General features: G+C 43.9%; 1 protein-coding gene across 1 annotated transcript; it reads left to right on the top strand.

Annotated features, from left to right (window-relative positions):
- The first annotated feature begins 3 nt into the window (after nucleotides 1-3).
- ddr2l (discoidin domain receptor family, member 2, like) lies at nucleotides 4-27,988 on the top strand. Its single transcript, XM_041937116.1, has 18 exons — nucleotides 4-289; nucleotides 12,063-12,161; nucleotides 12,257-12,359; nucleotides 12,911-12,986; nucleotides 14,192-14,344; nucleotides 15,886-16,033; nucleotides 17,818-18,113; nucleotides 18,303-18,549; nucleotides 18,780-18,866; nucleotides 18,984-19,126; nucleotides 19,980-20,091; nucleotides 20,431-20,547; nucleotides 21,660-21,904; nucleotides 22,084-22,211; nucleotides 22,676-22,873; nucleotides 22,986-23,220; nucleotides 23,466-23,615; nucleotides 24,375-27,988. Exons 2-18 carry the CDS (start codon nucleotides 12,101-12,103, stop codon nucleotides 24,507-24,509), a joined length of 2,634 nt encoding a protein of 877 aa, XP_041793050.1. The 5' UTR covers nucleotides 4-289; nucleotides 12,063-12,100; the 3' UTR covers nucleotides 24,510-27,988.

Here is a 27,988-nt window from a genome sequence, read left to right as displayed (position 1 = left end):
TCTGGAGTGTTCAGATCCTCTTCTTCCAACACATTGCTGCTGAAAGAAAACGAGAAGAAGAAGGTCGAGAGGAAGAGAAACAAGTCCGACAGTAGACCATCAGAGAGATCAAGTCACTGTTAGTTTTCTCCACCATGATCCTGTGAGCTCCTCCGTCTGTCCCCGACTCCAGACTTGCGAGCAGCCGGACTGGACTCCGAGAAAAACGGATCGAACCGGAGAGGAGCTCGCTGCCGCCGCCGCTGCTGCCGCCGCCGCTGCTGTGGATCCGGAGGGAAACCGCGGACAGGTAAACAGCTGACAGCTTCTATCTGCGCCTTATATAAGCGAGTGAAACGGGAAAGTGAAGCCGGGCGGAGAGGTCACGCTGTCTGGAAACTTTGACTGCATGACAACAGAGCTGAGATCAGTGCTGCTGCTGCTGCAGACTGAGGCCTAGATGTGATATCTGAGATCTGTGTGATCTGCAGGAGAAGTGATCCACTGCACAGATTAAACCAATGACACTATCAACTCTAAAAATGTCACACACACACACACACACACACACACACACACACACACACACAGAGAGAGAGAGAGAGAGAGAGAGAGAGAAACATGAAATGAAACATCAGATTTAGAGACATGTTCCATGTGGAAATGTAAGGTCACTATAGGAAGAGTATTATTTATGTAATGTTTAATATAGTGATACAACAGTGGATATTATGGGATAGATTAGTAGCAGTTGCATGAGTTTCTATGAGAATATTCTCATAAGAGATGGAAATACTAACAGGTTTGATAAATTGACTATAAACAAATACAGAAATACTAAATGAATGAATCTGAATGTGAAACAGATGAAGAAAGTTCAGTCTCAAGCTGATAAATATAACGCAGAACTCACGGTGGAGCATCACAGATCCACTGAAGTCAGCAGGAATACTGTAAAGCATAAATATGTTACTGTAAACTGTTGGAGGAGATGGAAATATGCTGAAGTATGGTGGAGTAAGTCTAACATATCTATGGTGCATGCTGGAGCTGCAACAATTTTAATCATCTTTGATTGAATTAAATCATTTTTCAAGCAAAAATGCCAAATGTTTGAGTCCAGGCTGTCAAATGTGAGAATCTGCTGCCTTTTCCTGCCTTACATCACTGGGTAGTTATATTCTGAGCATGAGGATCGTAACTCAAGAGATAATGTTAACGTCCGTGCTGTTTAACATAGAGATGAATGCAGAGACAATCATAGCAATAAAACGCTGACAGCGCGAATATTGCTGTGACAGCAGAGAAGGAAGTAGAGTCGAACTGAAGTGTCAGAGTCAGCATCAGCGTAGACCTGCTGTAAGTCAGTGAATCACTAATACATGAATACCAGAGAACAAAATGAGGGACTTTACTATGATTTCATCTGTTGCTTGTTAAAGTCAAAGAAACAGTCTGTAATTTCAGGTCACTTCATTATTATATTTTTTATAGTTTACATTGTATCAATTCAAAGCACCTTGATGTTGATTTAGAACTTTACCTTCCTAAAATCTCACCTGTAATATTTCCTCTCTCGTGTTCACATGATGTGACGTGTCAGCTGCTGTTGAAATTGATCCTGTGGTGTATATACTCGCCTTGTTGGGCAGAACAGCAGCAGCAGGTCGGCGGGCAGTGAAGCGTCAGTGGACTGCGTGTGTCTCCTGATGTTTGAGTTTGACGGCCGGGTGTGGAAACTTGCGCTGGGATTTTTGATCCAAGTGATGCAGAAAGTGCTGGTTAGGCCGTGTTTTACAGTGTGTTCGGTCGGTGCCACCTGTCAGCACAGCCTGAAGCATCGCTACTGTTGCTATGGTTACCTACAGTTTCACTTACTATACCTGGAGGACTGATTTACAGCAATGGATTACCTGCTGACTTGACCTAAGTTCAGTGGTGGAATGTAACTGAGTACATTTACTTAAGTAGTGTACTTCAGTACAAACTTGAGGTACTTGTAGTTTACTTGAGTAGATCTCCAAATGTGGCACTTTAGAATGTGAATTTTTCTGATACACTGAAGGATGAAGTATTTCCTTTGTGGGTTGAAATCAGAGAGCAGGATTTCCAGAGTTAGCTCATGGCCGAGATTTTTGGTTGGTAAGTAAGTCCCTCTCTCTTATCTTGTGTGCGTGTGTGTGTGTGTGTGTGTGTGTGTGTGTGTGCGTGTGTGTGCGTGTGTGTGTGTGTGTGTGTGCGTGTTGCTGACCTCTCCACCTCCTCTGAGGTGTATAGGGGATCATGTTTGGGTTATTTTCATGCTCAGAGCTCGGTCAGCTCCGTTTACAAGGACAAGCTGGCGGCTGACAGCAGAGGCTCAAACCTTTACAGTCAAACTCCTCCAGAGTAAACCCTTCACTCACTCGCTCAGTTCATGAAGCCCTTTAGGACAATTAAGTTACCAATCATTTAAAGGCCTATCACTGAAATGTGTCTCTGTCTTGTAGTTCGTGTCTGTTAACTTCTGTAAATCTCATCAGTAGATGGCCGTCTCTCCGTTGTCATGGGGATGGATGTGTTGACCTGGAGGCTAAGTAGATGCATTGATTTCATCCGTTGTACTTCCCAGCCACACTGCCTTAAAAGTCAAGCGCTAAACTCTGGATTCTCTGACATCGTAATAATGCTGAAGTCCTTCCTCCTATTAATCAGTTAGCTGATGGACAGAGAATTGATTGACAACAACATCTGTGATTATTGATTAATCATTTATGTTGCGCCTTGATCCCAATTGTTCTCTGGTTTTAGCTTCTCTGATATGAGGATTTGCTGCCGTTCTCTGTCTCCTACATGGAATGCCTTTGCTTCTGAGTGCCAGTAATCTAAGTCATGGATGATTGATTGTATCGGCCCTCTGCAGGTATATTCAACAGCTTCATGTTTGTGATGCAAAGCGGCAGAAAGCTGATTTATTCTCTCTTGAACAGGCTGTGAGAGCAGCCTGGAGCCACAGAGCGTCTAGGAGTGATTTCACAACAGCAGCAGTTCGGTGTTTGGCTCAGACTGTGAGAGCTGACAGCTCTGTTCACTCACAAAACCAACCCAAAACAAAGCAATGGAAGATATATTGTTTCACCCTGCTGCCGCTCAGCCAGACAGGGATCATTCAGACAGCTGAAGGCTCACAGCTTTTTCTCTTCATCTCTCTGACTGGAGGTCGTTCAGGTGTCGGGATGTATCCACAGCGTATGAACAGCGCACTATACGATTAGAGGATTGTAGGATTGTATTTGTCCTGTGACTGAGAGCAGAACAACCAGCGTGGAACAACCAGGTCCAGGACTCTCCTGCTGCTGCCGTCAGGTTTAGGTTTCTACCCAAACTCACATGATGTCTTTTGTTCTGTTTAGGAGCAGAAAGACACAGTCTCACCTCAGTCTGGATCGGTCTTTGACCATCAAACCTCCGCTGAGGTGGACCACAGCAGGTTCGTCCTCGCGTCCACTTCCTGAGGGGAAAAACGGCCTCTGAACTGAGTTCATTCTCGTAAACGTACAAAATCATTTGGAATTTAAAACACAGGTCTGCCACACTTCAGTGTTCCCAAACATTACCAGCACCGACAGAAGTTTAATGGCTTCATAATCTAAAACTCATGCTTATTCTTCTCACACTGCTTTTGCACAATAACAGGAAAACAAATGAGTCAAACTGTAGTAGCTGCACAGCTGTCCTGCACTTATGGCCTGTTCAGTACAAGGGATTTTCATGCACCGTAATCTACGTCACTCTTCAGAACCTTATAATTTATATTGGTAATCATTTGTCCTCCACATTGATTTCTACAAGTCGAACATAAAGGCTTACACAAACATATGCAATCTCTCATTAAAGGTCTCAGCGGTCATCAAGGCAGTTAGCAAAAATAGATTTCAGCATGCTGAGGCGCATGAGATCTGCAGTTTGACCCTGTGAGCTGACTAAGTGATGGAAGCGAAGCTGTTTCCACTGGTGGTGATTCTGTAAACTTTGGCATGCTACCCGCTGATAGAGAGCAGGGGCCAGCCGGGTCACAGCCAGCGAGCGTCACTTTAATGACATTGGATGCTGTGCCCTCGGCGCACTTTGAGATGGGCTTCGAATGCTTAAAGTTAACAAGATGACGTCAAGCCGTCTTCAGGAATCTGAGCGCGAGTGAGCGCTCTAGCTTTCCAATAAAAGATAATTCGTCCCATCCCGATATCTATACAGCATCACATCCAGATCTCTTCTAAACTCTCTCCAGCTCGACCTGGAGCCAATAAAGCGATGTGTCTGTGAGATTTTTTGCCAAAGATTGATGTGTTTGAGAGACTCAATCTGACATGTTAGCAGCAGACGCACGGGAAAACCTGAAAACACGACCTCCTTCCGTCTAAGTCATTTAGATAAACGTTTCCAAAGGCCTCAGGTCATTAAGTCACCACATGAAGTGTTTGACCCTCTTGTCAGACTATGATCTGAGTGGTGACACTCTCACGAGGCCTTTTTATATAAACACCACTTGGGCCACACTGTTAAACACAAACACTTACAGGAAACAGTCAAAATGGCTTCTGGAGACGCACGTGCAGATAGTAGCTGTGGTTCGAGTGGAAGCTGCAGATTACACATGAGTGTAAATGAGCGAGCGTGTCGGGTTTCCATCTGCAGAGCCACGGCCAGCGGCTCGTTAAACCATTAAAAAACCACACCGAGGATCTGTTCGAGGCGCAAGAAACTGAGAGCAGCAACAGTGAACATGGCTGCTGCTGAGGGGAGGCCATACAGACGCACAGGATCTGATTTTATCAGCCGGAACTTTATTGGAATTTAAATGTCACATCAAACCAAGATAACTTCCTGAGTAGATTCACTGCAGGGACGATGGACTCGATGACTCGACGATGCATGGCCCGAGGTCAGTTCAAGGCACAGTTCAGTTCCCTTCTGTGTCACCTGTACTGAAATGTTACTGTTTAAAGCCATCTGTGCTACTTGTGATTATTCTTCTTTTAATGGTCAAATGCTGAATGATGTCTGTTGTTTTTCCCTCGAGCTGAACATCGTTGCATCAAGACATCAAAAATGATTGTCTCTGTGAAGCTTGAGCACACGGTTTGCTCAGTGAGAGGGTCCTGGCTTTGAATCTGCCGGCCTGGTGAAGCCTTTCTGTGTGGTGTTAGCATGAAGACGTGCAGGTTAGCTGAGGAGGACACTCTGCAGGTGTGAAAGTGCTCTTCTGTAACGCGACCCGGCTTCTGTTGTGTTGAGTAAAGCTTCCAGCTCACGTACGATTTGGTTCATTTTAGTTGGGTTAATTGGAATTAAATCCGTAAACTATGATCTGGTCTCGCCGTCCTTCTTCACTGTCATGTTAAAGTTTACACAGACCTGTAGAAATCGGGAGCCTCGTGTGAGAAGCGGACATTTTTCAAGTCACAGGCCTCATCAGTCTGCTTTCGATGTTGTTTTAGAGACGTGCATCTTCATGTTGTGTCCACTCAGTGATTTGCGACTCCTTATAGAGAATCCAGAGACAGAGGAGCTCTTCTGCTCCCTCCACCCACTGCTGACAGAGTAATGAGACCCTGCATACCTGTGTGTGTGTCTGTGTGTGTGTGTGTGTGTGTACCGAGACATTCACGTGTGTCTTATTTGGAGTCTTGAGTGACACAATCGACGTCAGAGTACTTACTGGAAAGATTTAAAGCCTGACTCTGAAATCCGAGAGAATCCAAATGATGAAGCAACGTTTTAAAATCCAAAACAGTTTTATTAACTTCTAGTGTGAGACGTCATCACAGAAGTGGACTGACTGCATTTGATCTACTGACAAGTTCAGTATAAGTGTTTGGATCACGATGAAAAAGCTTCGAACGCACTCAATATCCAGGTCAAATTCTTCAGCGATGCAACCTCTACATCCTCGAAATCCTAAAACTGGGCTAAATATTTCCACGTTCATGTTTTCAGGTGTGTTTGATAGTGTTCACCTTGGCTGCAGTGTTGTCTGTCAGTTCAAAGCTCTACATGTTAAATCAAGCGCTCTGCACATTCTTCAGATGCCAGCGGCTCTTTTTAACCCATCTGCCGCTCTGCTCCAGTTCAGGCCTCGTAACCCTCGCCTGCGCTCAGCTTGCATTTGCATTTTGGCCATTTTGCTGACGTGCTCCAGGACTGACAGAGACAGGGGCCCGACTGGAGATTTAAATCATTTTGCATGTCAAAATGAGTTTGCATGTCATGGTTAGTACCACTCAGCCTGTGGAAACACCCAGAGTGCTTCAACACAGTTGGTGAACACTCCCTGTGGTGGACTGGACATCATGTTGCTCCTGGTTTTGTCTGTGATGGCAGTGAAAGTGAAGGTTTTGATGGGTGCCAGTGTTTTTTCTGGTGACACTGACACCCATCACACTCACCAGGTGGCTCTCAGTGGATCTTTAGTGTTACGTATGCTAGTGTTGGGAGGAAACATAAAATTTAGTCACGTTAAACGCTCCTGTCATACCAGCATGTGCTGCTTCTGATAAGCTATTAATGTGCAAAAACTAAACTCTGTGTGTGTGTTTGCTCAGCTCGCAGTGTGTTTGTCGTTGTTTATTGTGTTGCATAATCACACAGACAGTGTCCAGCTACAGAGATGTTTTGTTCAGAGTGAACAGCACTAAATAACACAGGCTGAGATGAGATAAGATAACACATGGAGATAATCGTTCCGTTGTCCTTTTACTCAAGTGTCCACGTTATGCTTTCTGTCAGTGTTCACATGGCTGAAGCAGCAGTGATGGTTCATTTCACTTGAGCTGAAACCAACACCGAGACGGACATTTAAGTCAGTATGTGCACAGATCACCAACTGGAATAAATGCAAATTATACTCCTCATGGCTGTGAAGGTCTTCTATCATCTACCAGTATCCAGCAGTGTCTGCTCGGACTGTTCACATGCAGCCTAGAATTTATGACCAAACATATGGTTGGCACGGAGCGTGCTCACGTGTGAACACCCCTGCCAACGACTCCCCTCGTGGTCCAAACAGGACTTCCTGGACCGCCATGACTCCAGGTGGCTGTGAGCATCTCGTAGTGAATAATATATTTACATATATATGAAGACTGTGCTGTTTGTGTTTGTCGATGAGGTGTTACCTCTGGTTAGGAGAGGTGAGGACGTGTGTGAAGTCTGCTCTCTTCAGTCTGGCCGCTAATGCTAGCTAGCAGGTAGCATTAGGTAGAGATGCCAGGCTGCTGTCAACACACACAAACAGCAGGAGGAACTGAAGAAGACTTTTCTGACAGTCCATCGCTGTATGGGAGGACAGGTGTTTTTTGAATATGCATAATGAATCCCTCTGGTGGTACAGATCTATTATTAAACTGTCCAAAAAATAGTTTCGATCATGTTTTGGTCCTGTTAAAAATGATTAAAATCAAGATGTTGTTTGTTGCATTTGCACCTTTTTGATACGAACTGTCTGATCTGCGCAGCGGTTTATCATCTGTGGAGAGTTGACACAGCCAGAATCATTCAAACTAAACAGCAGATGTACACAATTAACATTATAAACTACCTGGAATGTGTACTTGCTATGTATTTGATTGGCCAACACTTGTTGGATGACATATTTGGTATTCTGGGATCTGTAATCGTATTGAAACTGATGTTTAGTACGTTTGCGCAATGACTGACTGAACAATGCAAGTTTTTATGTTAAAGATTGATCCAGCAAAGCATCTGATACGTCTGTTCTTTACTGCTCTACGTCGCGTTATGCCTGCTGTTCTGTTTTGTTCTCAGTGAACTCTGTCTCATTCACCCCTCAGCCACGGGGAGAGAGAGAGAGACATGCAGATTCCTGTGTGTAACAGAGAGAGAGAGAGAGAACGAGAGAGAGAGAGGCATGTGGATTCCTGTGTGTTTGTGTGAGCGAGCGACATAGACACAGACCGAGGGAGAGAGAGAGAGAGCTCTGGGTTGCGTTGAATGTTAGGAATGTTGAGGCTTTCGGCTCCAGTTTGTTCTGACAGAGGGAGGAGGAGATAAAGGAGGAGGGAGGAAGAGAGAGGAGGGACCGAATGAGAGGAAAAGGAGGACAGAGGGAGGAAGGGAGAAGGAGATGAAGAGGGAGAAGACAAAGGAGAGGGAGCAAAGATGGAGGAAAAGCAAAGCAGAGAAAATACTGAAAAAGTAAAACACAGTAATAATTTTTAATTATTTTTTTATCAAGTCTTGCTCAATATAAGTTTTATTTTTAAGTCCAGAGCTGTCATTGGTTTACAGTCATCATACCAAGATTACACTACACACACACACACACACACACATATAGCACAACAACAGCAGCCTCTGGCCTCCATCAGAGTCATGCAGGATGCATTCAGGCACATAATGCCATGTTGGTCATTGGTGTTTTGGCAGCGTTCAGAGCCCAACGCACAATCAGTATAGTTACACGCATAAGAAAATAGACTCAGAGTGTAAAAAATGGCTTTGCGTTGTTTTGACGTGTGTGTGTGTTGCGAGTGAAGTGCCTGATGAAAGTGTCCTCTTCATAGGGACATGGTGTGCCGGGTACAGTCAGTGCTCTGCGAGGACGCATCATGCATGAGGTTCCATCAGCAGAGTCTATCACAGCGAGGAGGGGGGGTCGTTGTTTGTCACCAGATCAGAAAACAGTCGTACGATCGGTTTTGACTTAGTTTTTAAGAAGTGTTGTCAAACCTGTTTTGTCATTTAGGTTTGAGGGCTCGTCGCCATGTTGTATAAAATTTGGGTTAAATGCCCCTCAACTCACTTCACAGCTGTTTCATTTCCATCTACAGTTTCAGCCTCAAACAACAGTAAAAACTGTTTTTTCATGGCTTCAAGGGTAAAAAAAATCCTGAAACGCTCCAAAAGGAAACAGTTTGTAATGAAGTTGGATTTGTGTTTGTAACAAAAACAGTTTCGGCTCTTTCACAGGAACAGATGAAACGTCACAGCGGATGAAAAATACTTTGCTGTCTTTTTCTTTCTCTATCTTTCTGTCTCTCTCTTGGACTCATTCTTTTTCTCTTAATCCTTTCACTGTGTCTCTGTCTCTCTCTCTCTCCATGTTTTTTTCCCTCTCTCCCTCTCCGATCATGTGATTTTGCTGTTGAGATGAGCAACAGTGCAGGAATCTGAGCTACAGCCAACACATTACATAAAGCTCTCTCTCTCTCTCTCTGTCTCTCTCTCTCTGTCTCTCTCTCTCCCTCTCTGACTCTCTCTCTCTCTCTCTCTCTCCCTCTCTCTCTCTCTCTCTCTCTCTCTCTCTCTCTCTCTCCCTCTCTCTCTCTCCCACTCTCTCTCTCTCTCTCTCTCTCTCTCTTTCTCTCTCTCTCTGTCCCACATCTCCAACCTTTGCCAGAAAATAAAAAGTGAACCGCTGCGTTCTCGTGCAGCTCGGCCGAAGTGAATGAATTCACTTCCTGAAGGCAGAACAGAGACCTACGTCAGAAGAGAAAGATTGTTTCAAGAAATGACTGTATTATTGAGAGCTGGCAGGTTTTTGCTGAGTCTTTACAGTTCTGTAGTCAGCCTGCTGCAGGCTGTGAGGATCCCTGTGGAACAGTCTGTATTTGAATAATGAGAATAACGTGTAATCAGAGAGTCTCTGTAGGCTGCTTCTGTACTGTTCTGTCACAGTGGACAGCCTGATCAGATTGATTTGTCTCCAAATGCAGTTTAGGCTACTGTGATCTGCTCTGTGTTTAACTCCAGTCTCTATGCAAAAACACAAAAGAGACAAACTAACCCCAGAACCTGATCCAGCCCTGTGCTCCAGTGCCGGCTTGAGTCATTCCCTCTTCTGAGCTCGACGTATTTCGTCTGTTGATCATATTATGACATGATCAGACCCCCTGACAGACGTGGAGCGGAGTTAAGTCATTGTCGAGTGCGACAGTGTGGTGCGTCACTGCTGTGTTGGATGTGTTGTTGCCAAGCCCACAGTGAGAGGGATGACGTTTCTGGTGCTGTCAGGTGCAACAGTGAAGTCAGTCACTGCTGACCTTACTGGTCAGCTCTGTACGTCATGCAAGTCGCAAGAAAGACGGTGAGATCTCATTGGTCGGGTTCTAGTAAGCCACTGAATATGTTCTATAGATATTGTATAGTGGACAGTATAAGTACATTTGCTCAAGTATTGTACCTCAGTACAACTTTGATGTGTTTGTATTTTCCTTGATGAATATTTCTATTTCGTGCTACTTCATATTTCCACTGGCAGCTTTTCCAGGTGTACTCCAGGACCTGATGACATCACTGCTGGGCGTGGTCACAGGTGTAACAGAGCACGTGTGTCAGAGGCCGAGCAAGCTTGAAACTTTGGACCAGAGAGAGCAGCAAAGCGCTCCCTTCCCTTCCGTCCATTGTTCTGCCCTCCACCTTTTCTCCTTCTCTTTCCTGCCCAGACTTTTTCTCCCCCTCTCCCCTCTCTTTGTGTTTTCTCTCCTCTGTTTCTTCCTGTCCGTCCTCAGCCTCACCCCGCTGTCTCTCTCCAGTTTGCGTTCGGGTCTTCTCTTGTGTTCCTCCTTTAGTTTTTTCTCTCTCTCTCCCGTCCAGCTGTTTCCTCCAGTGAGTTGGTGTCTGTCATTTTAAAACTGGACAGCCGACAAACTCTCGAGAGTACGAAAATGAGAGAAGAAGAGCGAGACACCACATATACTTTAAAGTATAAATCATACTATATCAAATGCTTTGACTGAGAGAAGAGACTTCTCTGCTGTGTGTGTGTGTGTGTGTGTGTTTCAGTGTTGCGTAACCTCTGTGAGTGGGCTGCTGTTTGTGTCCAGTATTTATAAACTGCTCTGCTCCAACAGCACTAACATTGTGAAATCACTCACACACACACTGTCACACACACACACACACACACACACACACACACACACACACACACACACACACAGACACTGTCACACACACACACTGTAAAGTGAGGAGTCATTCAGACTAACCGTCGCTCCTCCGTCCAGCTGCAGTTGTGTTGGGCAGAGACAGTTTTAGAGAGCGTTCCTACAGTGGAAACATGTTGAAATGTTGAATTCTTCAGGGCTTTGAATGGAGGGACTGCAGTCACACGTGGCTCCGCCGGTCACGACTGTCCACAGTTTGACAGCAGATAATCAGTGAAATTGGTTATGGGGCTGTGACCTCATAGTTCACATGTCACTGATTAGTTGTGTTCCTGTTTTGTAATAAGCTTTCAAAGCTAATATCTTCACAACTGTCATAAAATGGATTTTGTAACATTTTTTTCCAGGCAAACCTTAATATTACATAGATATAAACCTTGACTGCAACTTTTCATGTCATATAAAGTGTCATTTTCAAGCAGTCCTGGCTATCCTGAAGAGCAGTGCATGAGGTGGATCTTTCTGGGTTTTAACTGTCCTTCACTAATCCTGAAGCTCTGGTTCCCTGCTCTATACTTGTTCCATCAAATAATTGAAAAAATGACACAAAATTTCTGGAAGATAAAATTGGATATTAGCTGATGATGACAAGGGCAGGTGATCATTCAGTTAATACTGAGCAGATGTACTACATATCTGATTGGCTGGCAGAGGGAAAATGACAGGACGCTTTAAAATAAATCTTGTTTAACGCTGTTAAAGATGAACAATAAACAGGCAACCTTTCCAAATCTTCTGCTTGATGATCCGTCACCACATAATCAGTATTAAGTACAAACAAAATCATGAAAGTGAGATGATGATGTGAACACAGCCCAGCTCGCTTTCCTTCCAAGTGGCCGTGGCATCGTCCAGGCTGAGGCGGCCTGATGTGGAAAATCACTTTTTCCAACCGACTCCATTCTTCTTGTACATCAGACTACGTGTTTCTGTCAGCCTCCTCACTTATTGTCTCTCCATAGACTCATATTATGTGCTCTTACCTCTAAATGAATGATGAGTTTATCAGGGTCTGTCGCAGTGAGCTCTTCCTACATCAGGGCAGACTGGGAGGAGAGGAGGAGGGTGGATGTGTGTGATAACCAGAAACACAAGCCAGCGACACATTTTTCTAACTCTTTTTTCTCTCTCTCTCAGAGATGTAGCATGTGTGTTGGTGTGACTGGCGGACCATCATGCACCTCTTCCTGCTGCTGATCCTTCAAGCCACAGCAGCCTTCGGACAGATCGACCCTGGTACACACACACACACACACACACACGCACAGTAAAATGGGTGTTTTTAAATGGTTGATTGTGATTGTTTTATGTGTGTCTGTGTGTGTTTTCAGCACACTGTCGCTATGCCTTGGGCATGGAGGATGGACGGATTAAAGACGATGACATCACAGCATCCAGCCAATGGTACGAGACCACGGGACCACAGTACGCCAGGTCAGTGTGGCTTAAACAGTGCTGTGATTGGCTGATAAGATATACATAACTGCTGACGTCATCATTTTCCTTTCTTTCATGCTTTTTAATGCCTTTGCGCGTGTCTGTCTGTTTCCTGTTGACACTGTACATCGGATACTTTTCAGTTTTTGTGACAAATCTTGAAACCAGATTGATTTTAACTCTGGGTGAAATATTATTGGATTCATGGTTACACATTAAGAGGTCACTACATGCCATCTAGAATCATTTTTAGCTGTGTTGAACAAGATTTGATGAATAAAATATAACATGTAGAAAAATCCAGAATTTGAAGATCATTGTAAATTGACTCAGTTATGAACATTTCAAAGTGAATTTCTCGTGGTTGTAATAAGTAATAGTACATTTCATTTATACAGCGCTTTTTGAGGATTCTTACAGATGCTTTACATGGCAATTAAATGAAAGAACGTGGTGAAGGTTGAATGTCCAACAGTGCAGCTTTGGTTAACATTATTAAACGTAGCCTGGACCTGCAGGCACTCTATGAACTGTGTGTGTGTTTGCAGGTTGAATCGTGAGGAGGGGGATGGCGCCTGGTGTCCTGAGGGACAGCTGGAGCCTTCAGACAGTCAGTACCTGCAGGTTTGTGTCTGCTCGCTGCTTTAAAGAAAGAAACGATGTCCAACATGTTCAATCATGTCCGTGTACCTGTATGCATTTGACAGTTACAAAGGAGTCTCAGTTATCCAAGTCAGAGGATATCTAGAAGGCAAAACATTCACAACAAGTTCAGCTGCCTCTTACAAGCACCTAAATCAGGAGATGGTTGAGATGTGTGAGAGGAAGGAGACGAAGCTGCAGGAGGAAAGTGATTACACAGTCAGTGATAAGTGAGAAAGTGATTAGAGTTCACTGTGCAGTTCAGGGAGGGGAAAATACTAACATTTCTGGGCATAATTCAACTTTAAGCTAATAAAGATATGCTTCGTGCCATGCAACAGTGTAAGAAGTATAATTTATCTGGTGATGGATCACTTTTCTATTATCATACATGTACAATGTACATGTTCACAAATAGACAAATTTTATGTGATTTGTGCATCTGCCTGTAGAGTTTAAAGCTTTGCAGGCTGCGTCTGTCAGAGTAAAGCTGGGCTGATGCATCTCTAGAGACAGAAGCGTATCTGTTCAGCGAGACAGACGAATGATTGACATCAAAAATCAGTTTTAAGAGCAGTAACTGTGGACCGAATCACTGCTTTACCAGGATTTGGAGTCTTAAATCCAGAACACTCCATCCACTCCACACCATTGCACCCACAACTTTTGATGAATGCATTTTCATAAATTCTCATTTGCTGTGCAGCGTTTGGCTGGGCAAGTACGGTGAGCTGTCCAGAAATGCTGTGGCATAGGAAAACATGGCAAATAGAAAAACAAAAATCCTGACAGAACACAGGAAAACTTCCACCTGCTTTTGACAGATGCGGTTGAACTTTTAGCATTCCAGTGTCTTATTTCCCCCAGAAAACAGGCCTTTAAGGAGGACATTAAAAACCTGCATCAACAGGAGAATTTTAAGCATGGTATCAAACAATGATCCCACTCAACGAGGTGTATATGAGTGTATATATACAACATATTAGATGATGAGTCATCGCTGTCTGACCTCTGCTGTACTGCACATGCTGTTGTGAGTTATTGAGTCATTTAGCAAAGGTAAAAGCACAAAATGCTGTGTATGTATGTGCAAAGGTTACCTCTATATGCCCAAAGAGAGATTCAGTATCTGTAGATGGTTCTTGCTGTGTCACATGATTTGACAGACACCTGTTGATGTTGTTCAGGTGGATCTGGGAAGGCTGACCTTCCTGACGGTGGTCGGGACTCAGGGACGATACGCCAGGAACTCTGGGAACGAGTTCGCTCGAGCTTACCGCCTCAACTACAGCAGGGACGGCCTGCTGTGGAAGTCCTGGAGGAACCGGCTGGGAAACACGGTGAGCGACCCAAATATTTCACTGAGGAGGTTAGACAAAGGACTGCGGGTCAAGAGAAAATGAGGGAAAAATGAGGCAGGAAGACAGTAAATGTGGAGCGGACACATGTGATGGAGTGATAGAACAGAGCAACGGAGGAAAGAATGGAAGGAAAAGAAAATGATGCTTTTTATCCACTCCGGGCTGCTTCTGGTCATTCACAGTCCAATCAGAGGAAATGACATTTACACAGCAGCTTCCTGTTGGCCTTCGAGATCACTGGCAGCTACAGCACTGCCTTAAGGACACAGTTTAAACCCCAGGTCATGCTTTGGTCTGAGGAGAGACAGTTCCCTCCCTCACTTTCAAACCGGGAACTTCCCAGAAGCGCCACAGATTTCTGCTGTCAGACGCAGCACAGCACAGGGATCCACTGCCTGACAGAATCAGACGAACTGTCTCAAGATACTTTTTCATTTGTTAAGCTTTTTTTTGCCCCAAAAAACATCCACTGAAGATTCCTGCAGCTGTTAGCCCGACAGAAGTAGCCAACAATGGGGATCAGTTTAGATGGTGGCGTCACTGAGCAGTGATGCAATTTGATTATATTTGAATATTGTTTTTGTTCTGTGCCAATTAAAAGATCACAAAAATGTTAAGCTTTTTAAAGCAATGTTGAATTAATTCCCCAGATTAATCTGCTGCATAGCATAATGAAACAATAGACAAAACAATAAATAGACAAATGGTAATTTAGTAATTACAATAACAAGAGGGTGTGAAGATTAAACATTTTATCGAAGGCAGGTTTCAGAACAGAAACCGAAGAGTTTATTAGCCAAATTCAGCTCAAGTGATCATTCTGTCAGTTTGGATTAAAATCCCAATTGATGATTAAAAACACTTCAAACACTCCACTGCATGGGCAGCATGTTGACAGCAGTCACTTCATGCTTCTACTCCACCAAAGTTCAGAGGGAAATATTGCACTTTTTACTCTGCTACAATTATTTTAAAGTTTTAGTTACTAGCTTCTTTTTGGATTCAGGTTATTAATAAAAAATACGATCAAGAATAAGATCTGATGTACGATTATAGATTAAAGTCTGCAGCACTATGTCAGGCTTTATAATCAACTCCACCCTCACCAGCTGCAACATTAAAGTGATGAACACAGTAACGCATCAGTAATGATTCTACAATAATGGAATATATATTATTCTGAAATTAGTCGTTCTGCATAAAGAGTACTTTTACTTTTGGCACTTTAAGTACTGTATGCATGACTTCTTCCACCACTGTCACCATGTCAACAAACAAGCTGAAAAGAGCTACTGTAAGTGGTCCACACACACACACTGTCCCCAGGATCAATCGCCTGTCCACCTTCAGCCACGAAGACCTTAATAACAGAGGGTGGATATACACGGATGCTTATATGCAGGTGTCTCTTTGTGTATGCACTGTGTTCATATTTCAGTTTGTCATGACGAGGCACACGCTGTAGAAACTGTTTTCCCCCTCCATGGTGTTGTTGTTTCTCATGTGATTTTTGTTTCCAGGTGATGGAGGGCAACAAAAACGCCTACGCCTCAGTCATCAACGACCTTCACCCTCCAATCATCACCCGCTACATCCGACTGATCCCGGTCACCAAACTGTCCACCACCGTCTGCATGAGAGTGGAGCTGTACGGCTGTCCGTGGGAGGGTAGGACACACAAACACACTGTCACGCTGCAAATGTGTGTGTGTGTGTATGTGTTGTTAAACTCTGCTGACATTAGAGGTTGTTGATTCAGTGCTTTTGAACTTTTATTGCTTCTCAGAAATGTTGACTACTCCCGAGACGAGCAAACTCCTCCTCGTTCTAAAATGTCAACATAAAACCGAACAGAGATTTTACAACCTTTTTTCACCCGTTGTGAAATGAAAGTAAATCACAGCAACACTTTTAAGCCAGAAGATTAAGATTTTATCACACCGTCTATCCACAAAAAAATGCACATCAAGCAAACCCAACAGAAGTGTAATCTAAATTGTATCACATAAAACTGCAGTTATGTACTCTTTGTGTGGCAGGTGCAGAAACACAGCAGTAAATCCTGAGGGTTATTAGCAGAGGATTACACTCTTTCACCGGTGCTGTTTGAGTTGACTTTTTTTGCCATTCAGTATTTTCTGACCACTGTCATCAAGTGGTCAAGCATCAAGTATTGAAAACTGTCAAGTACCAACAGCTGGCAGCTTAATCCGACTCCCAGTCCAGTTGACTTATTCTTTGATCTGAAATTTACTAATATAAATCTGAAAATTAAGAAACGTTGTACTTCATTCAGGCAAAGTTCCTCTCAGCATCACACATCGATGCTTTAGAAACTTTCACATATCAACGCAAAGAAATTGAAATAAATTTGATATTCTAAGACAAACAGCATCATTATCAGAAACTTGGGTATCATATTGGCAGCTGTAAAAGATTAAGGACATATGATGGTAAATGACTGCACCTGTGGGTGGTGGCTGTGGCTCGGGAGGTGGAGCAGCTCCACCAACCACAGGGATGGCGTTTCGCCCCCCAGTTCTTCCTGAATGAGTGGCACATTGCAGAGTAGCAAACGGGTTGCACTGCGACAACAAACACATACGTTTTGAGGAAAGATTGATCGCAGGAAGTCTTGTTTTCTTGTTTTTGTTTATTTGTGTGGAGGCCCATCATGGCAAAATGATGATTTTAAAAAACAAAAGAATGGGAAGCATTGCAGGTTGCACTGGGGCCCCTAATAATACAATTTAGTCGCACTGTCTCTAAAAATCCACGCAAAATTTGACTAAATGGCTGGCTGGATTTGGCTGGCTGGATTTCTATTGAGTTTTCTGATTTCATTCCTGTTCTCCAGAGGATGGATCCTTGTCTGTTCATTAATAGTGTATTGTTGTTGGGTTTTTGGCCTTTTGATTTCAGCCTTGAGGAGCCACCATTAGAGCTGAAGGCTTCCCCTCCTAGTGCTCAGTCAAACTGCCAGTTATCAAGCTCAGTCCATAAAGTGGAAATAGGTCAACACTGTTTATTCTAGAGACCATTGGCTCCTGTCTCATTCCTGCTTTGTGCCGCAGTTTATCCTCCCACAGACAAGGATTAGATAAAGGAGGATGTAGTGACACAGTGGGTATGATGACTTCCTCTGTTATAAACACTCCTTAACCTCAAAGGTCTGCTCTGTCCAGATCGTTTGCTATTTGTCAAGGCAAGCATTCATGTGTAAGAAAATCCACTGATTGCTGCCATTCCATTGAGGTCGAGTCATTTTTTCATTTTCATTTTGAGAATTCATTGTAATAAACGCTGCTGACTGGGCCGTTATTATGGTGACAGTAATGAAGTTTCTTCTCCGCTCAGTGAACAAGTTCAGCTAAGCAGTAAGAAGCTGAAAGTGTGCAGAGGTGTTTTTAGTGTGCAGTGTGCCTTCTCAACCGGCCCTCTCCCCCCCGCAGATGGCCTGATCTCCTACAGCACTGCAGAAGGTCAGCTGATGATGCCGCCTGGTTATCCCATCGCCAGCCTCAACGACTCCACGTATGACGGAGCGCATGAGAAGCGGATGCTGCTTGGAGGGATGGGTCAGCTGACGGACGGCGTGATCGGCCTGGACGACTTCCTGCTGACGCGTCAGTACCACGTGTGGCCGGGCTACGACTACCTGGGCTGGAGGAATGACTCGCTGGGAAGTCAGGGATACGTGGAGATGGAGTTTGTCTTCGACAGGCAGAGGAACTTCACCTCCATGAAGGTTTTCAGTCCTGCTCACTTTACCTCATCACAGCAGCTCATAAGACATTTTATAAACATGTTTCTTGTGCACATCAGCACTAAACAGATCCAGTGAAGCACTGATGGAGACGCTGTTCATATTCTTACATTAAATGTTGTTATTCTGGTTTTAATCTCACAATCATAATCTCTCTGTCCCTGCGTCCAGGTTCACAGTAACAACATGTTCTCCCGCGGTGTCAAGATCTTCTCCTCCGTCTCCTGTTGGTTCAAGCCCCGCCTCATCGCCGGCTGGGAGCCGGAGCCTGTGGCGTTCAAGACGGTCCTGGACGACAGGAACCCGAGCGCCCGCTACGTCACTGTGCCGCTGAATCGCCGTGCCGCCAAATCCCTCCGCTGCCGCTTTTACTTCGCCGACGTCTGGATGATGTTCAGCGAGATCTCCTTTCAGTCAGGTAACACACACACAAACACACTCACTCAAATATGTATGGATTGACTGATTGATTGATTGTATTTACGGATTATCACAGATAGAAATAACAAAAATTCAAAGGATAACACTTATATCTAACATGGTTCCGAGAAAAAGCACAAGGCATTCAACATAGCTAGACAACACAACCTGAAATCCAAAAGCCAATCACCTCAAATAATGAAAAACATCCCTTTATTTGTCTCTCAGAGGACACCGTACTCCCGACCCAGATGACCCTGGTGGTGACCTCCCCTCCTGCCGAGGAGAGCACCATGTCAACCACAGCAAAGATAGGTATGACCTTTGACCTTTCTGTGTATCAATTCAACATCAGTGAACCATCACCACATTTTAGGCTGTGGGTATAGTTAGCAAAAGTCTACATCGCTAACCTCTTTCCTTTCCCCGCAGCAGCCAATCCGTCAGCCAGTGACCCGCCAGATAACGTGAACACGCCCATTCTGATTGGCTGCCTGGTGACCATCATCCTGCTGTTGGTCATCATCATCTTCCTCATCCTCTGGTGCCAATACGTCTGCAAGGTGCTGGAGAAGGTGAGCAGATGAACCACACTTTGAGCTTTGATTTACTGAAGTTTTTATTATGTTGGTATAATTTTCTGCTGCCAGGAGGGTTCAATGCATTTCTCACTTTGGGGACACCTACAGGCAGTATCTGAAATCACAGCTCTGACCGGGGAGCACTGAGATGATGAAAAAAATAAACACTTGACTACTCCAGTTTTCACCAGCACCATTTTTCTAAAGAGAACAAATACTTGAGCCATCATATTTTTAAGACAGTTTTACCACATAATACATATACAGTGGGGGCTTTAAAGCACAATTGTTCTCGACGGTCTAAACTGTGGTCAAAACTGTGAAAGTGAGCTGAACATGCACCAGACTCATTTTTAATGCATTTTTATTGTCTCCTGTTCCCAGTAAGTCTCTGGCAGCTTCAAGCCACCTGTGGAATCTGTTTTGATTATCTGAAAGTGTCATAAAGCAGCGGATGTGAACGCAAACCAGTCAGGCCCGAAGAGAGAATAACAAGTAGCCTTTTATTTTCCTTCCCAGGAAATGAAATTGAAGTCTAGAGCTTTGCTGCACTGCAATGTTAATTATACAGAAGACAAACAAACCCGTTTCATGAATTAAAAATGGAAGGACAACTTAAAACACTTGCCTCTAAATTGGAAAGTATTACTTTTCTTAATCAACTTGTGTGCCACAATTTCTTCATGAACATAATGAAGAGAAAGTCTTTCAAATAGCCAGTTTTTGACAGCAACAAATCAAAAAGCTTCATTTCCTGAATTAAGGGTTGATCTCTGTTGTCCCAGAATGTAAAGAACATAAGAGCACAGATTATTAGTATGAACGTGCTCCCTCTGTCCACCTCCAGGCTCCACGTCGGATCCTGGACGAGGAGGTGACAGTTCGGCTGTCGTCCTGCAGTGACACCATCATCCTCCAGACCCCCCCTGTGCCCCCTCGCTCCGGCCACGCACCTACAGGTAGACACCTACAGATCCGTCCGTCACACTTACTTCAAGTCCAAATAGAAGGCTAGAATTTATGCATAAGTCTGCCTTCCTGTTAAAATGAACCAAATCAGGGTAAGTTATTGTATAATTGGAGTTACTGACTGTCCTCAAGTGGCTCACAGCCCCTGTTTTCCACAACAAGCTAAACAGGACGTAACCAAGACTTCACACTGGCTCGTTGGAGAGGTTTGTCTGAACCCAAAGCTGTTTTTACTGAAGTCTCATTCAGATTGTTCAGACAAACTAGGTTGCAGCAGGCTAATTGGGGCTTTGTGTGCTTGATTATTTCATGTTTGTTGTTTTCCTCAGGCCCCGCCAACAGTGACCCTCACTATGAGAGAGTTTTCCTGTTGGACCCACAGTACCAGAACCCAGCGGTGCTGAGAAACAAGCTGCCAGAGCTGTCACAGAGTGCAGAGGCCTCAGGTAAACCCACTGGAATTTGTTTTTTTAACCTTCAGTACAGAAATATGAGAATAGATAGATAGATATACTTTATTTCTCCCAAGCTGGGAAATTGCAGTAATAGGGTTGACACATAGTAGAAGTTCCCATTAAAATTCCCTCCTTACACATCATGTTCACAAGTAGTTACTGACCATCTGTGGAGGTTTGGTCACAGTTAACCAAGACCTGTCTCCGCTAAGGAATCATAAACTTGAGTGGAAGCAAACCTGAATCAGTGTTGCCTTAAAAATGCTCCAAATCTTCCATGATGACATGTTTGGACACGAATGTCTGGAGCTGTCAGAGGGAGCCAAGGCCTCCAGTAAAATATATTAAACTGCTGCAGTCTGCCCCCTGCTGGCATGTCCACAACAGGCACATTTATCTCTCTTGTCAAATATCCCCCATCCTGTCTGTCATTAACAGCTTTTGAATGCTTCTCTGCATTGAACTTCCTTTTTTTCCCTCCACAAAACATTGTACAAGCTCTCTGTCTTTCTATTTTCTTTTACTCTCTTGTTCTGTCTTCAGTATTTTCTTGCTGATGCTCAAAAAATCTGAATGTGCATGCTCATTCATTCTGCAGTGTTTCTCTCTTTTACCTCCCAGTCCTCTCTGTCTCTTTCCATGTTTCCTCCTCCTCTTCCTCCAGCTCTCCTCCTCGGTAATCCTCTCTATGACCTCCTCCTGCTGACTTCCTGTCACATGACGTCAGGATGGCTGCGTGGTAAGAGCTGAAAGGTGTGACTTCAGACATTTAAACATCTATCAGATACAGTAGCCAAGGCCAAGACCGAGAAAGTCTTAGTCAAGCTGTACTCGTGATCTCAAGATTCACATCAGAATATAGATGCAACTTAACATATCAGAGACATGATGGGCCCTCTATAATAAGCATTTATTACCGATTTTACATAAACAACAAAGGTTCACCTATGCTAAATTCATACAATAAAATGTTTTCTGCAAATAGGGCACAAACTGCTGTGTAGAAAGCTGCAAAAACAATAATATCTATCATTCTTAATAAAAGAATCACAGAGAAAAGTGGCACTTAATGAACAAACATTTCCTCCTTCTCTCTCGAACAGCTTGTGGCGGAGGCTACGCCGAGCCTGACATCACCCAGTGCACTCCGCACCAGTGTTTCCATAGCAACGCACCACACTACGCTGAGACGGACATCGTGCGGCTGCAGGGCGTCACCGGCAGCAACATGTACGCCGTCCCCGCCCTCACCGTGGATTCTCTCACCAGGAAGGACATCTCTGCTGCCGAGTTCCCACGGCAACAGCTGATCTTCAGGGAGAAGCTGGGGGAGGGGCAGTTTGGAGAGGTGAGCAGGGAGCAGGTGGAGACACAGACTATGAAGGAGCACTGAGGATCCTTAAAAGTTTGTGGTTTTTGGAGAATAAAACAACATCTGAAACGTTTTTGGCGATGTATTTGATTCCAGAACAAGTGACTCAACAACAGGCTTTCATGGTTGTGTTTATACCTACCTGTTTTCTGCAGGTCCACCTGTGTGAGGCCGAGGGACTCCCCGAATTCCTTGGGGAGGGGTCGCCTCTCCCTGACAGAGATGGGCATTCAGTGCTGGTGGCTGTTAAACAGCTGAGGGCCGACGCTACCAGCCAGGCCAGGTACACAATGTATCTGTGTATTGATCTGGGACTTTGTTTGATCCTTTGAGGGTTTCTCTAGTGTTGGAGCTGTGAAGCTAGAGTGCACGGCTACTGTTTAGGCTGCCGTGTAGTGACTAAATCGATCAGGAGACCAGATGCATCAGGTTCTAGGGAGCTTATCGCCTCAGCTAAGGAAATCCTGAAAGGCTCATACCCACTAACTGCAACTCAAAGCATCGTTTTTGGCTATAAGTCTATTTTCTTTCGACTCATTTGGTAACTACAGTGATGGTGTAATATGGTGTAATAGACTTGCATGGATGGAGGACTGCTGGTATTACACTCTCCTAGTCTATTAGTGATTTTGACATGTTGTCCATCAGTGTGAGACAACAATAAGACAGTCCAAAGCAGAAAGTATTTTAAGTGAAAGCTAAACTGAAAATGTGTCCTCTCCCTCCGCCTGTCTGTCTGTCCATCAGGAACGACTTCTTGAAGGAAATAAAGATCATGTCCCGTCTGAACGACCCCAACATCATCCGGCTGCTGTGTGTGTGTGTGTCGTCCGACCCGCTGTGCATGGTGACTGAGTACATGGAGAACGGAGACCTCAACATGTTCCTGTCACAGCGGGAGATCGAGAGCACGCTGACACATGCCAACAACATCCCTTCAGTCAGGTTAACATACCATACGCCCTGTTTCTACCTGTTAAAACATACTAATACCAAGAGCCCCACCTACCAGTTCATTCATCTCCTTCCCTCCTCCTCCTTTTCTCCCTCACTACAGTCTGTCCGACCTGCTCCACATGTCGGTGCAGATCTCGTCGGGGATGAAGTACCTGGCGTCTCTGAACTTCGTGCACCGGGACCTGGCCACAAGGAACTGCCTGCTGGACCGTCGCCTCACCATCAAGATTGCCGACTTTGGGATGAGCCGAAACCTGTACAGCAGCGACTACTACCGCATCCAGGGCCGGGCAGTACTGCCCATCCGGTGGATGGCCTGGGAGAGCATCCTGCTGGTGAGGGAGGGGGGGGTCTTATCTTAGCATGAGATATGACTGAAGAAATTTTTGGCCTCACAAACACCTGTAGTCTGATGCTAACACCCCCTAAACATGTGTCTTTGCTGAAGGTTCATAGAGGTTGTAGTAACCCTGTAGTCCTTGTGAATTCAAAAACCTAAATAGTTCTATAAAAAATGTATTTACTTGACCTCTGCAGCATTTTCATTGTATTTCTGTGTCGCCCCCTGCCTCCTCTCCAGGGTAAGTTCACCACGGCCAGTGACGTGTGGGCGTTTGGTGTCACTCTGTGGGAGATCTTCACTCTGTGTAAGGAGCAGCCCTACAGTCTGCTGTCCGACGAACAGGTCATAGAGAACACTGGCGAGTTCTTCAGGAACCAGGGCAGACAGGTGAGACGAATCAAACGCACCCACAGTGGATAGAGTTCAGTACAATTCTGATGTGTCATTCATCCCAAGTCAGCTATTAGTCTTACACCCAGGTGTGCCTGATTAAGCCACCATTGGGCCAAGTAATTTTGGCCCCCGGTGACAGCAGCTCGAGTTCCTGCCAGTGCTTGCATCATTGCATCATTAATAATGTATGTGATTCATGTTAAGTGTATGCACCGCTAGGACTACTTGAACTTTTTAGACATGTAGCACCACATGGAACTACCTTGGGACTCGCAGAGAAGCTCACAATATTTGCTAAACACTTCACATTTAGCAAACTGCAGTTCTCCACAAGGGGGAGCTGTTCAGTCATTGCAGTACCAGTTGTACACATACCATACAATCTTAACAACAGCAATGGTCACCAACCTGGGGATTGAGACCCCATAACTGCTCACAAGATAAATCTGAGGGGTCACTAGATGATTGACATGACATTTTTTCAGACATTATTCTAAACTTTTTATGAATTGCTGGCCAATTTTACCTCTTCATGCCCGTAATAACTAGATAAATAAAATAGAAAAGAACTCTCAATAGTTACTCTATTTATAACCCATATACGCATATTCCACTGGTAATGATAGGTCACACGTCTTGTGGCAAATATGTTGGGAACCACTGATCTGTCACCCTGACTGAGTTTGTGCACCTGATGAAAGATTTTTCCAGTTGTTTGCTATCTGATCTAACTGTCCTGTATTTCCCTACTAGATCTTCCTTTATGCCCCTCCACTCTGCCCACCTTCTCTCTTTGAGCTAATGATGCGTTGCTGGTGTCGCGATATACCCGACCGGCCCACCTTCGAGGGACTTTACCAAGCCCTGAGGCCCCATGTCAACCAGTGAGCCGAGGCTGCCGGGATGTACCACTCTGGCTTTCCTCAGCGGTGTGTTCGTCCATCTCTGGACTCCTGTGAGATGACAGACTGACATGACAAGACTGGAATTGCGTTACAAGAGTAAGTCGCTGTCAGAGGGAATGAAGAAACTGGCAGGGCTGTGGTCCGAAGGTTGGTTTTCTTTGTGGTAACAGCAGCACTTTCCTCTGAGAGACAAGCTGGTGATGGAAGGGATTAAGGCTGGTCAACTCAGAGGAGAAACTTTTTGTGAGATCCAACCCTTGCAGTCATTAGTGAACAAAATTTCTAAGCTTTATAAAGATTTCTGCCATTGCTGATTCCACAGTTTCATACATCTCTTTAAAGCTCCTTTGACCAAACAACTTTTCTGACCTTTTGACATCTTTTTTTCATGTTGTTATGGTGCCAAAGGTGCTGTAAACTTTATTTTCTCCCTGGACAGACTCTTCAGTCTTGGTAGTTTCTCCTGTCCCTGTGGTTTTTGTTATTATTGTAAAGCACTGTCTGTGTCTCTCAGTTATTCATGTTCATATATTAACCCACACTGGAGCTAGGGCTATGGTCAAATTGTAGTGTAGTTTTATTTGTAGATTTTTTATTCTATTTTATTTTTCTTGTTTTACAGTATTTGACTTTTGTTGGTCTTTTTTGTGGATATGAATGTTGTTCAGCTGAGGTTCACATCACGGTGCCAGTGGGCTGCATTGAAACCTGTGTGGTTCACAGACTGAAAATCAGTCATTGGGTAACTGTGGGTAATTAAGAAAAGAATCTTGATTGGAGGAACACTGAAACCAAATAAGAAAAAAAAATGTTGCCAAAGAGAAACAATTGCATGATTATATTAAATTTAACTAATTTGCATGAATGGACTTGGCCGAACATACCATTACCATCTGCCATTTGGTGAATGCTTTGATTCAAAGTGCCTTATATTTGTAGCATGAGTGGTACCAGTGGGAATTAAGCCAACATGAGCAACATGGGCACTGCAAGTGGGGAGACGAGGCGTCTAATGCAAAGATCTAATCTCAAGGTATCACTTTACCTGTGTCTATGTTATGCTGTGGCCTATAAAATGTATGTCTGTCAAGTGTGTATATGTCTATGTTGGAGCCCACAGGCCTGTAGGTGGATGTCCTATGTCTCCATTAGCCCTGTTCTGCCTTGATGGAGCTAGATGTGGTTTGGTTTGCGACTTCAAAGGTTAGCCAGCTAGCCATAGAGCATTAAGATAAAAGAAAATAAAGTCAGTAGTTTCATCATTAGAATGGGAACAAATTAAAACAAATGACAAGCTGTTCAAATTAAGTCTGAAATACAGAAACAAAGCCTTGGCAGAAACTCAAACGGGGATAGAGTCATTGATGAATGACCTACCTTTCTGTTAGCTGCCTAAAGCTGTGTGTGTTCATGCTGCTGTGCTGTAGTTATACTAGGTTTGGCTTAGTTCTAACGACAGTAAAGAACAAGGAAGAGTGTATCACCATCCCTTTGCGTCGATGCTAAATGGCTTGCTGCATCAAGGTAAAAGTTCGGCAAGTGGAGACAGGACACAACACCTATGTTTTGGGGTGTACATAGCAGAACTACTGTGTTAGATTGGGAGCCTTTGAGCTGAGGGCCAGAGAGCCACTAGAGACCGAGAAGGATGGGCAGAAACACCTTGGAGTCATCAGACGGCATTAGCCAGCCAATCCTAATGCCCTCAAGGAAATCCGTGTCAGAAAATTTGCCGTTAGAGGGAGCAAGTAATGGCCTGTCAACAAGATGTTTGAAAAAAGTCTTTCTTGAACTCCATACTTGTTTTGTACCGCATAGCATTCAAAAGAGTTTTGTTTACAAAATGCAGGACAGATGCAGCACAGAGCGAAAGGAATACAGGGCTATGAACTTCACAGTGGCTACTTCTAGCAGTCTCTAGTAGATTATGGAAAAGTGCATATGGAGAAAGAAAGATGATGTCGCCAATGATGACGATTGGTATTGCATACATGTGCTGCAGCATTTCTAGCCATAAAGCCTCAAGTAAAAGTAAAGGTGATTGGTCAACATTGCAACTGAATTGACGTTTGTTTTTCCAGTTGGATCTCCAAAAGCCTGGTCACACCATCCATGGTACACCATGGTAACCCCTAACCCTAACCCACAAGTTCGTAACACCAGTTTATTTCAGTGGAATCACTGCAATCAGTGGATTCACGGGAAGTAAATCTTCAAATCTTTATGTCCTCTGTGAGAGTATAAACTCTGCCACAAAACAGACATGGTTTGCAGAGTGGATGCTGCAAAAATGTCTTTTAAATTAATTTTGTCAACTTACAGTATTATCACCTAGCAATGTTGTTAGTGTTAGCTAGCTTGCTAACAGTTAGTGCCCAGCTGACTAGTGTGGTAGCGGTTAGCTCACCAATGAAAGTAGTTTCCCAGCCATCCCTGCAAGTGGTCACTTTGACCCCAGGGTTCTAGCTGTATTTTGCAATGATGCATGGATAAATGTCACTGTACTTGCAACTTTCTGGTTTGATCTGGGCTCTTAAGACTACCTTTCATTGACAGCATTATCATGTAATGTGTAAAAGAGGTAAAGCAAAGTTTCATTTTTGAAATTTCATCACTTTATGTCCCATTTCTTTCATGTTTTAGGGATTCAGTTAATAATATGCAGTACACGTGTGCAGTATTTTGAATGGCCTCCTTCCTTGGAACAAATAGTTGAAAATGTAAAATGGCGTGAGTACAAATCAACATCACCTTCACAGGAAAGAGGGAGGAAGACCAATTATATAAAGTCTGTGTGCATCTTTCAGTGTTTTTGTTACAGTAGTGTTTTGTTATCTGTACTGTATCTCCACTTCTATGAGTGTGTGTGTATATGTGTTTAAGAGAAAGTGAGTTTTGTGTGTTTCGAGCGTTTTTGACATTCCTTTGAGCACTGGGAGCTAGTTGGGATTAAAGTGGTTAACAGGAGTTGCTCTGTTGTGCAAAATTGTGCGATTAAATGCAAGAGAAAAGGACAGAAAGTAAGGAAACCACTAAACTCAATCTCCCAGAGTCCTTTGCTACAGTGAGCCTGTGTATTTTGTTCTGGTTCCATTAGAGAGATAGACAAGTCTTTTAGTTTGATAGTGTACAGTATAAGTGATCTATAATATCTCAGTGTGTGAATGCAGATTAGGTGTGATAATTGTTATTGATAATTGATTATCTATCAGAATTTATAGTAGCTATTTCTCTGATTATTTCAAGGTGTTGGGTTTTTTTCTTTTTTACAACAGGAATTCAGCAGTTTTGAACATTTCTAACAGAGATGTCATGTTTCAGACTTGTATTGTACATAGGCTAGTAGCTGTGTATATTAATATATTGGGAGTTTGTGTTCTGTCGTCCCAAGTAATTTTCATTCTGTACCCTCTCATGTCTTGGTTTGTTTTTCTTATAATAAACAATCACATTTGTCGAACA

Source organism: Chelmon rostratus, chromosome 5, assembly GCF_017976325.1.
Source record: "Chelmon rostratus isolate fCheRos1 chromosome 5, fCheRos1.pri, whole genome shotgun sequence".
Taxonomy (NCBI): Eukaryota; Metazoa; Chordata; class Actinopteri; order Chaetodontiformes; family Chaetodontidae; genus Chelmon; species Chelmon rostratus.
The sequence above is the reverse complement of the archived record's forward strand: the minus strand, read 5'-3'. Positions and strand labels throughout refer to the sequence as shown.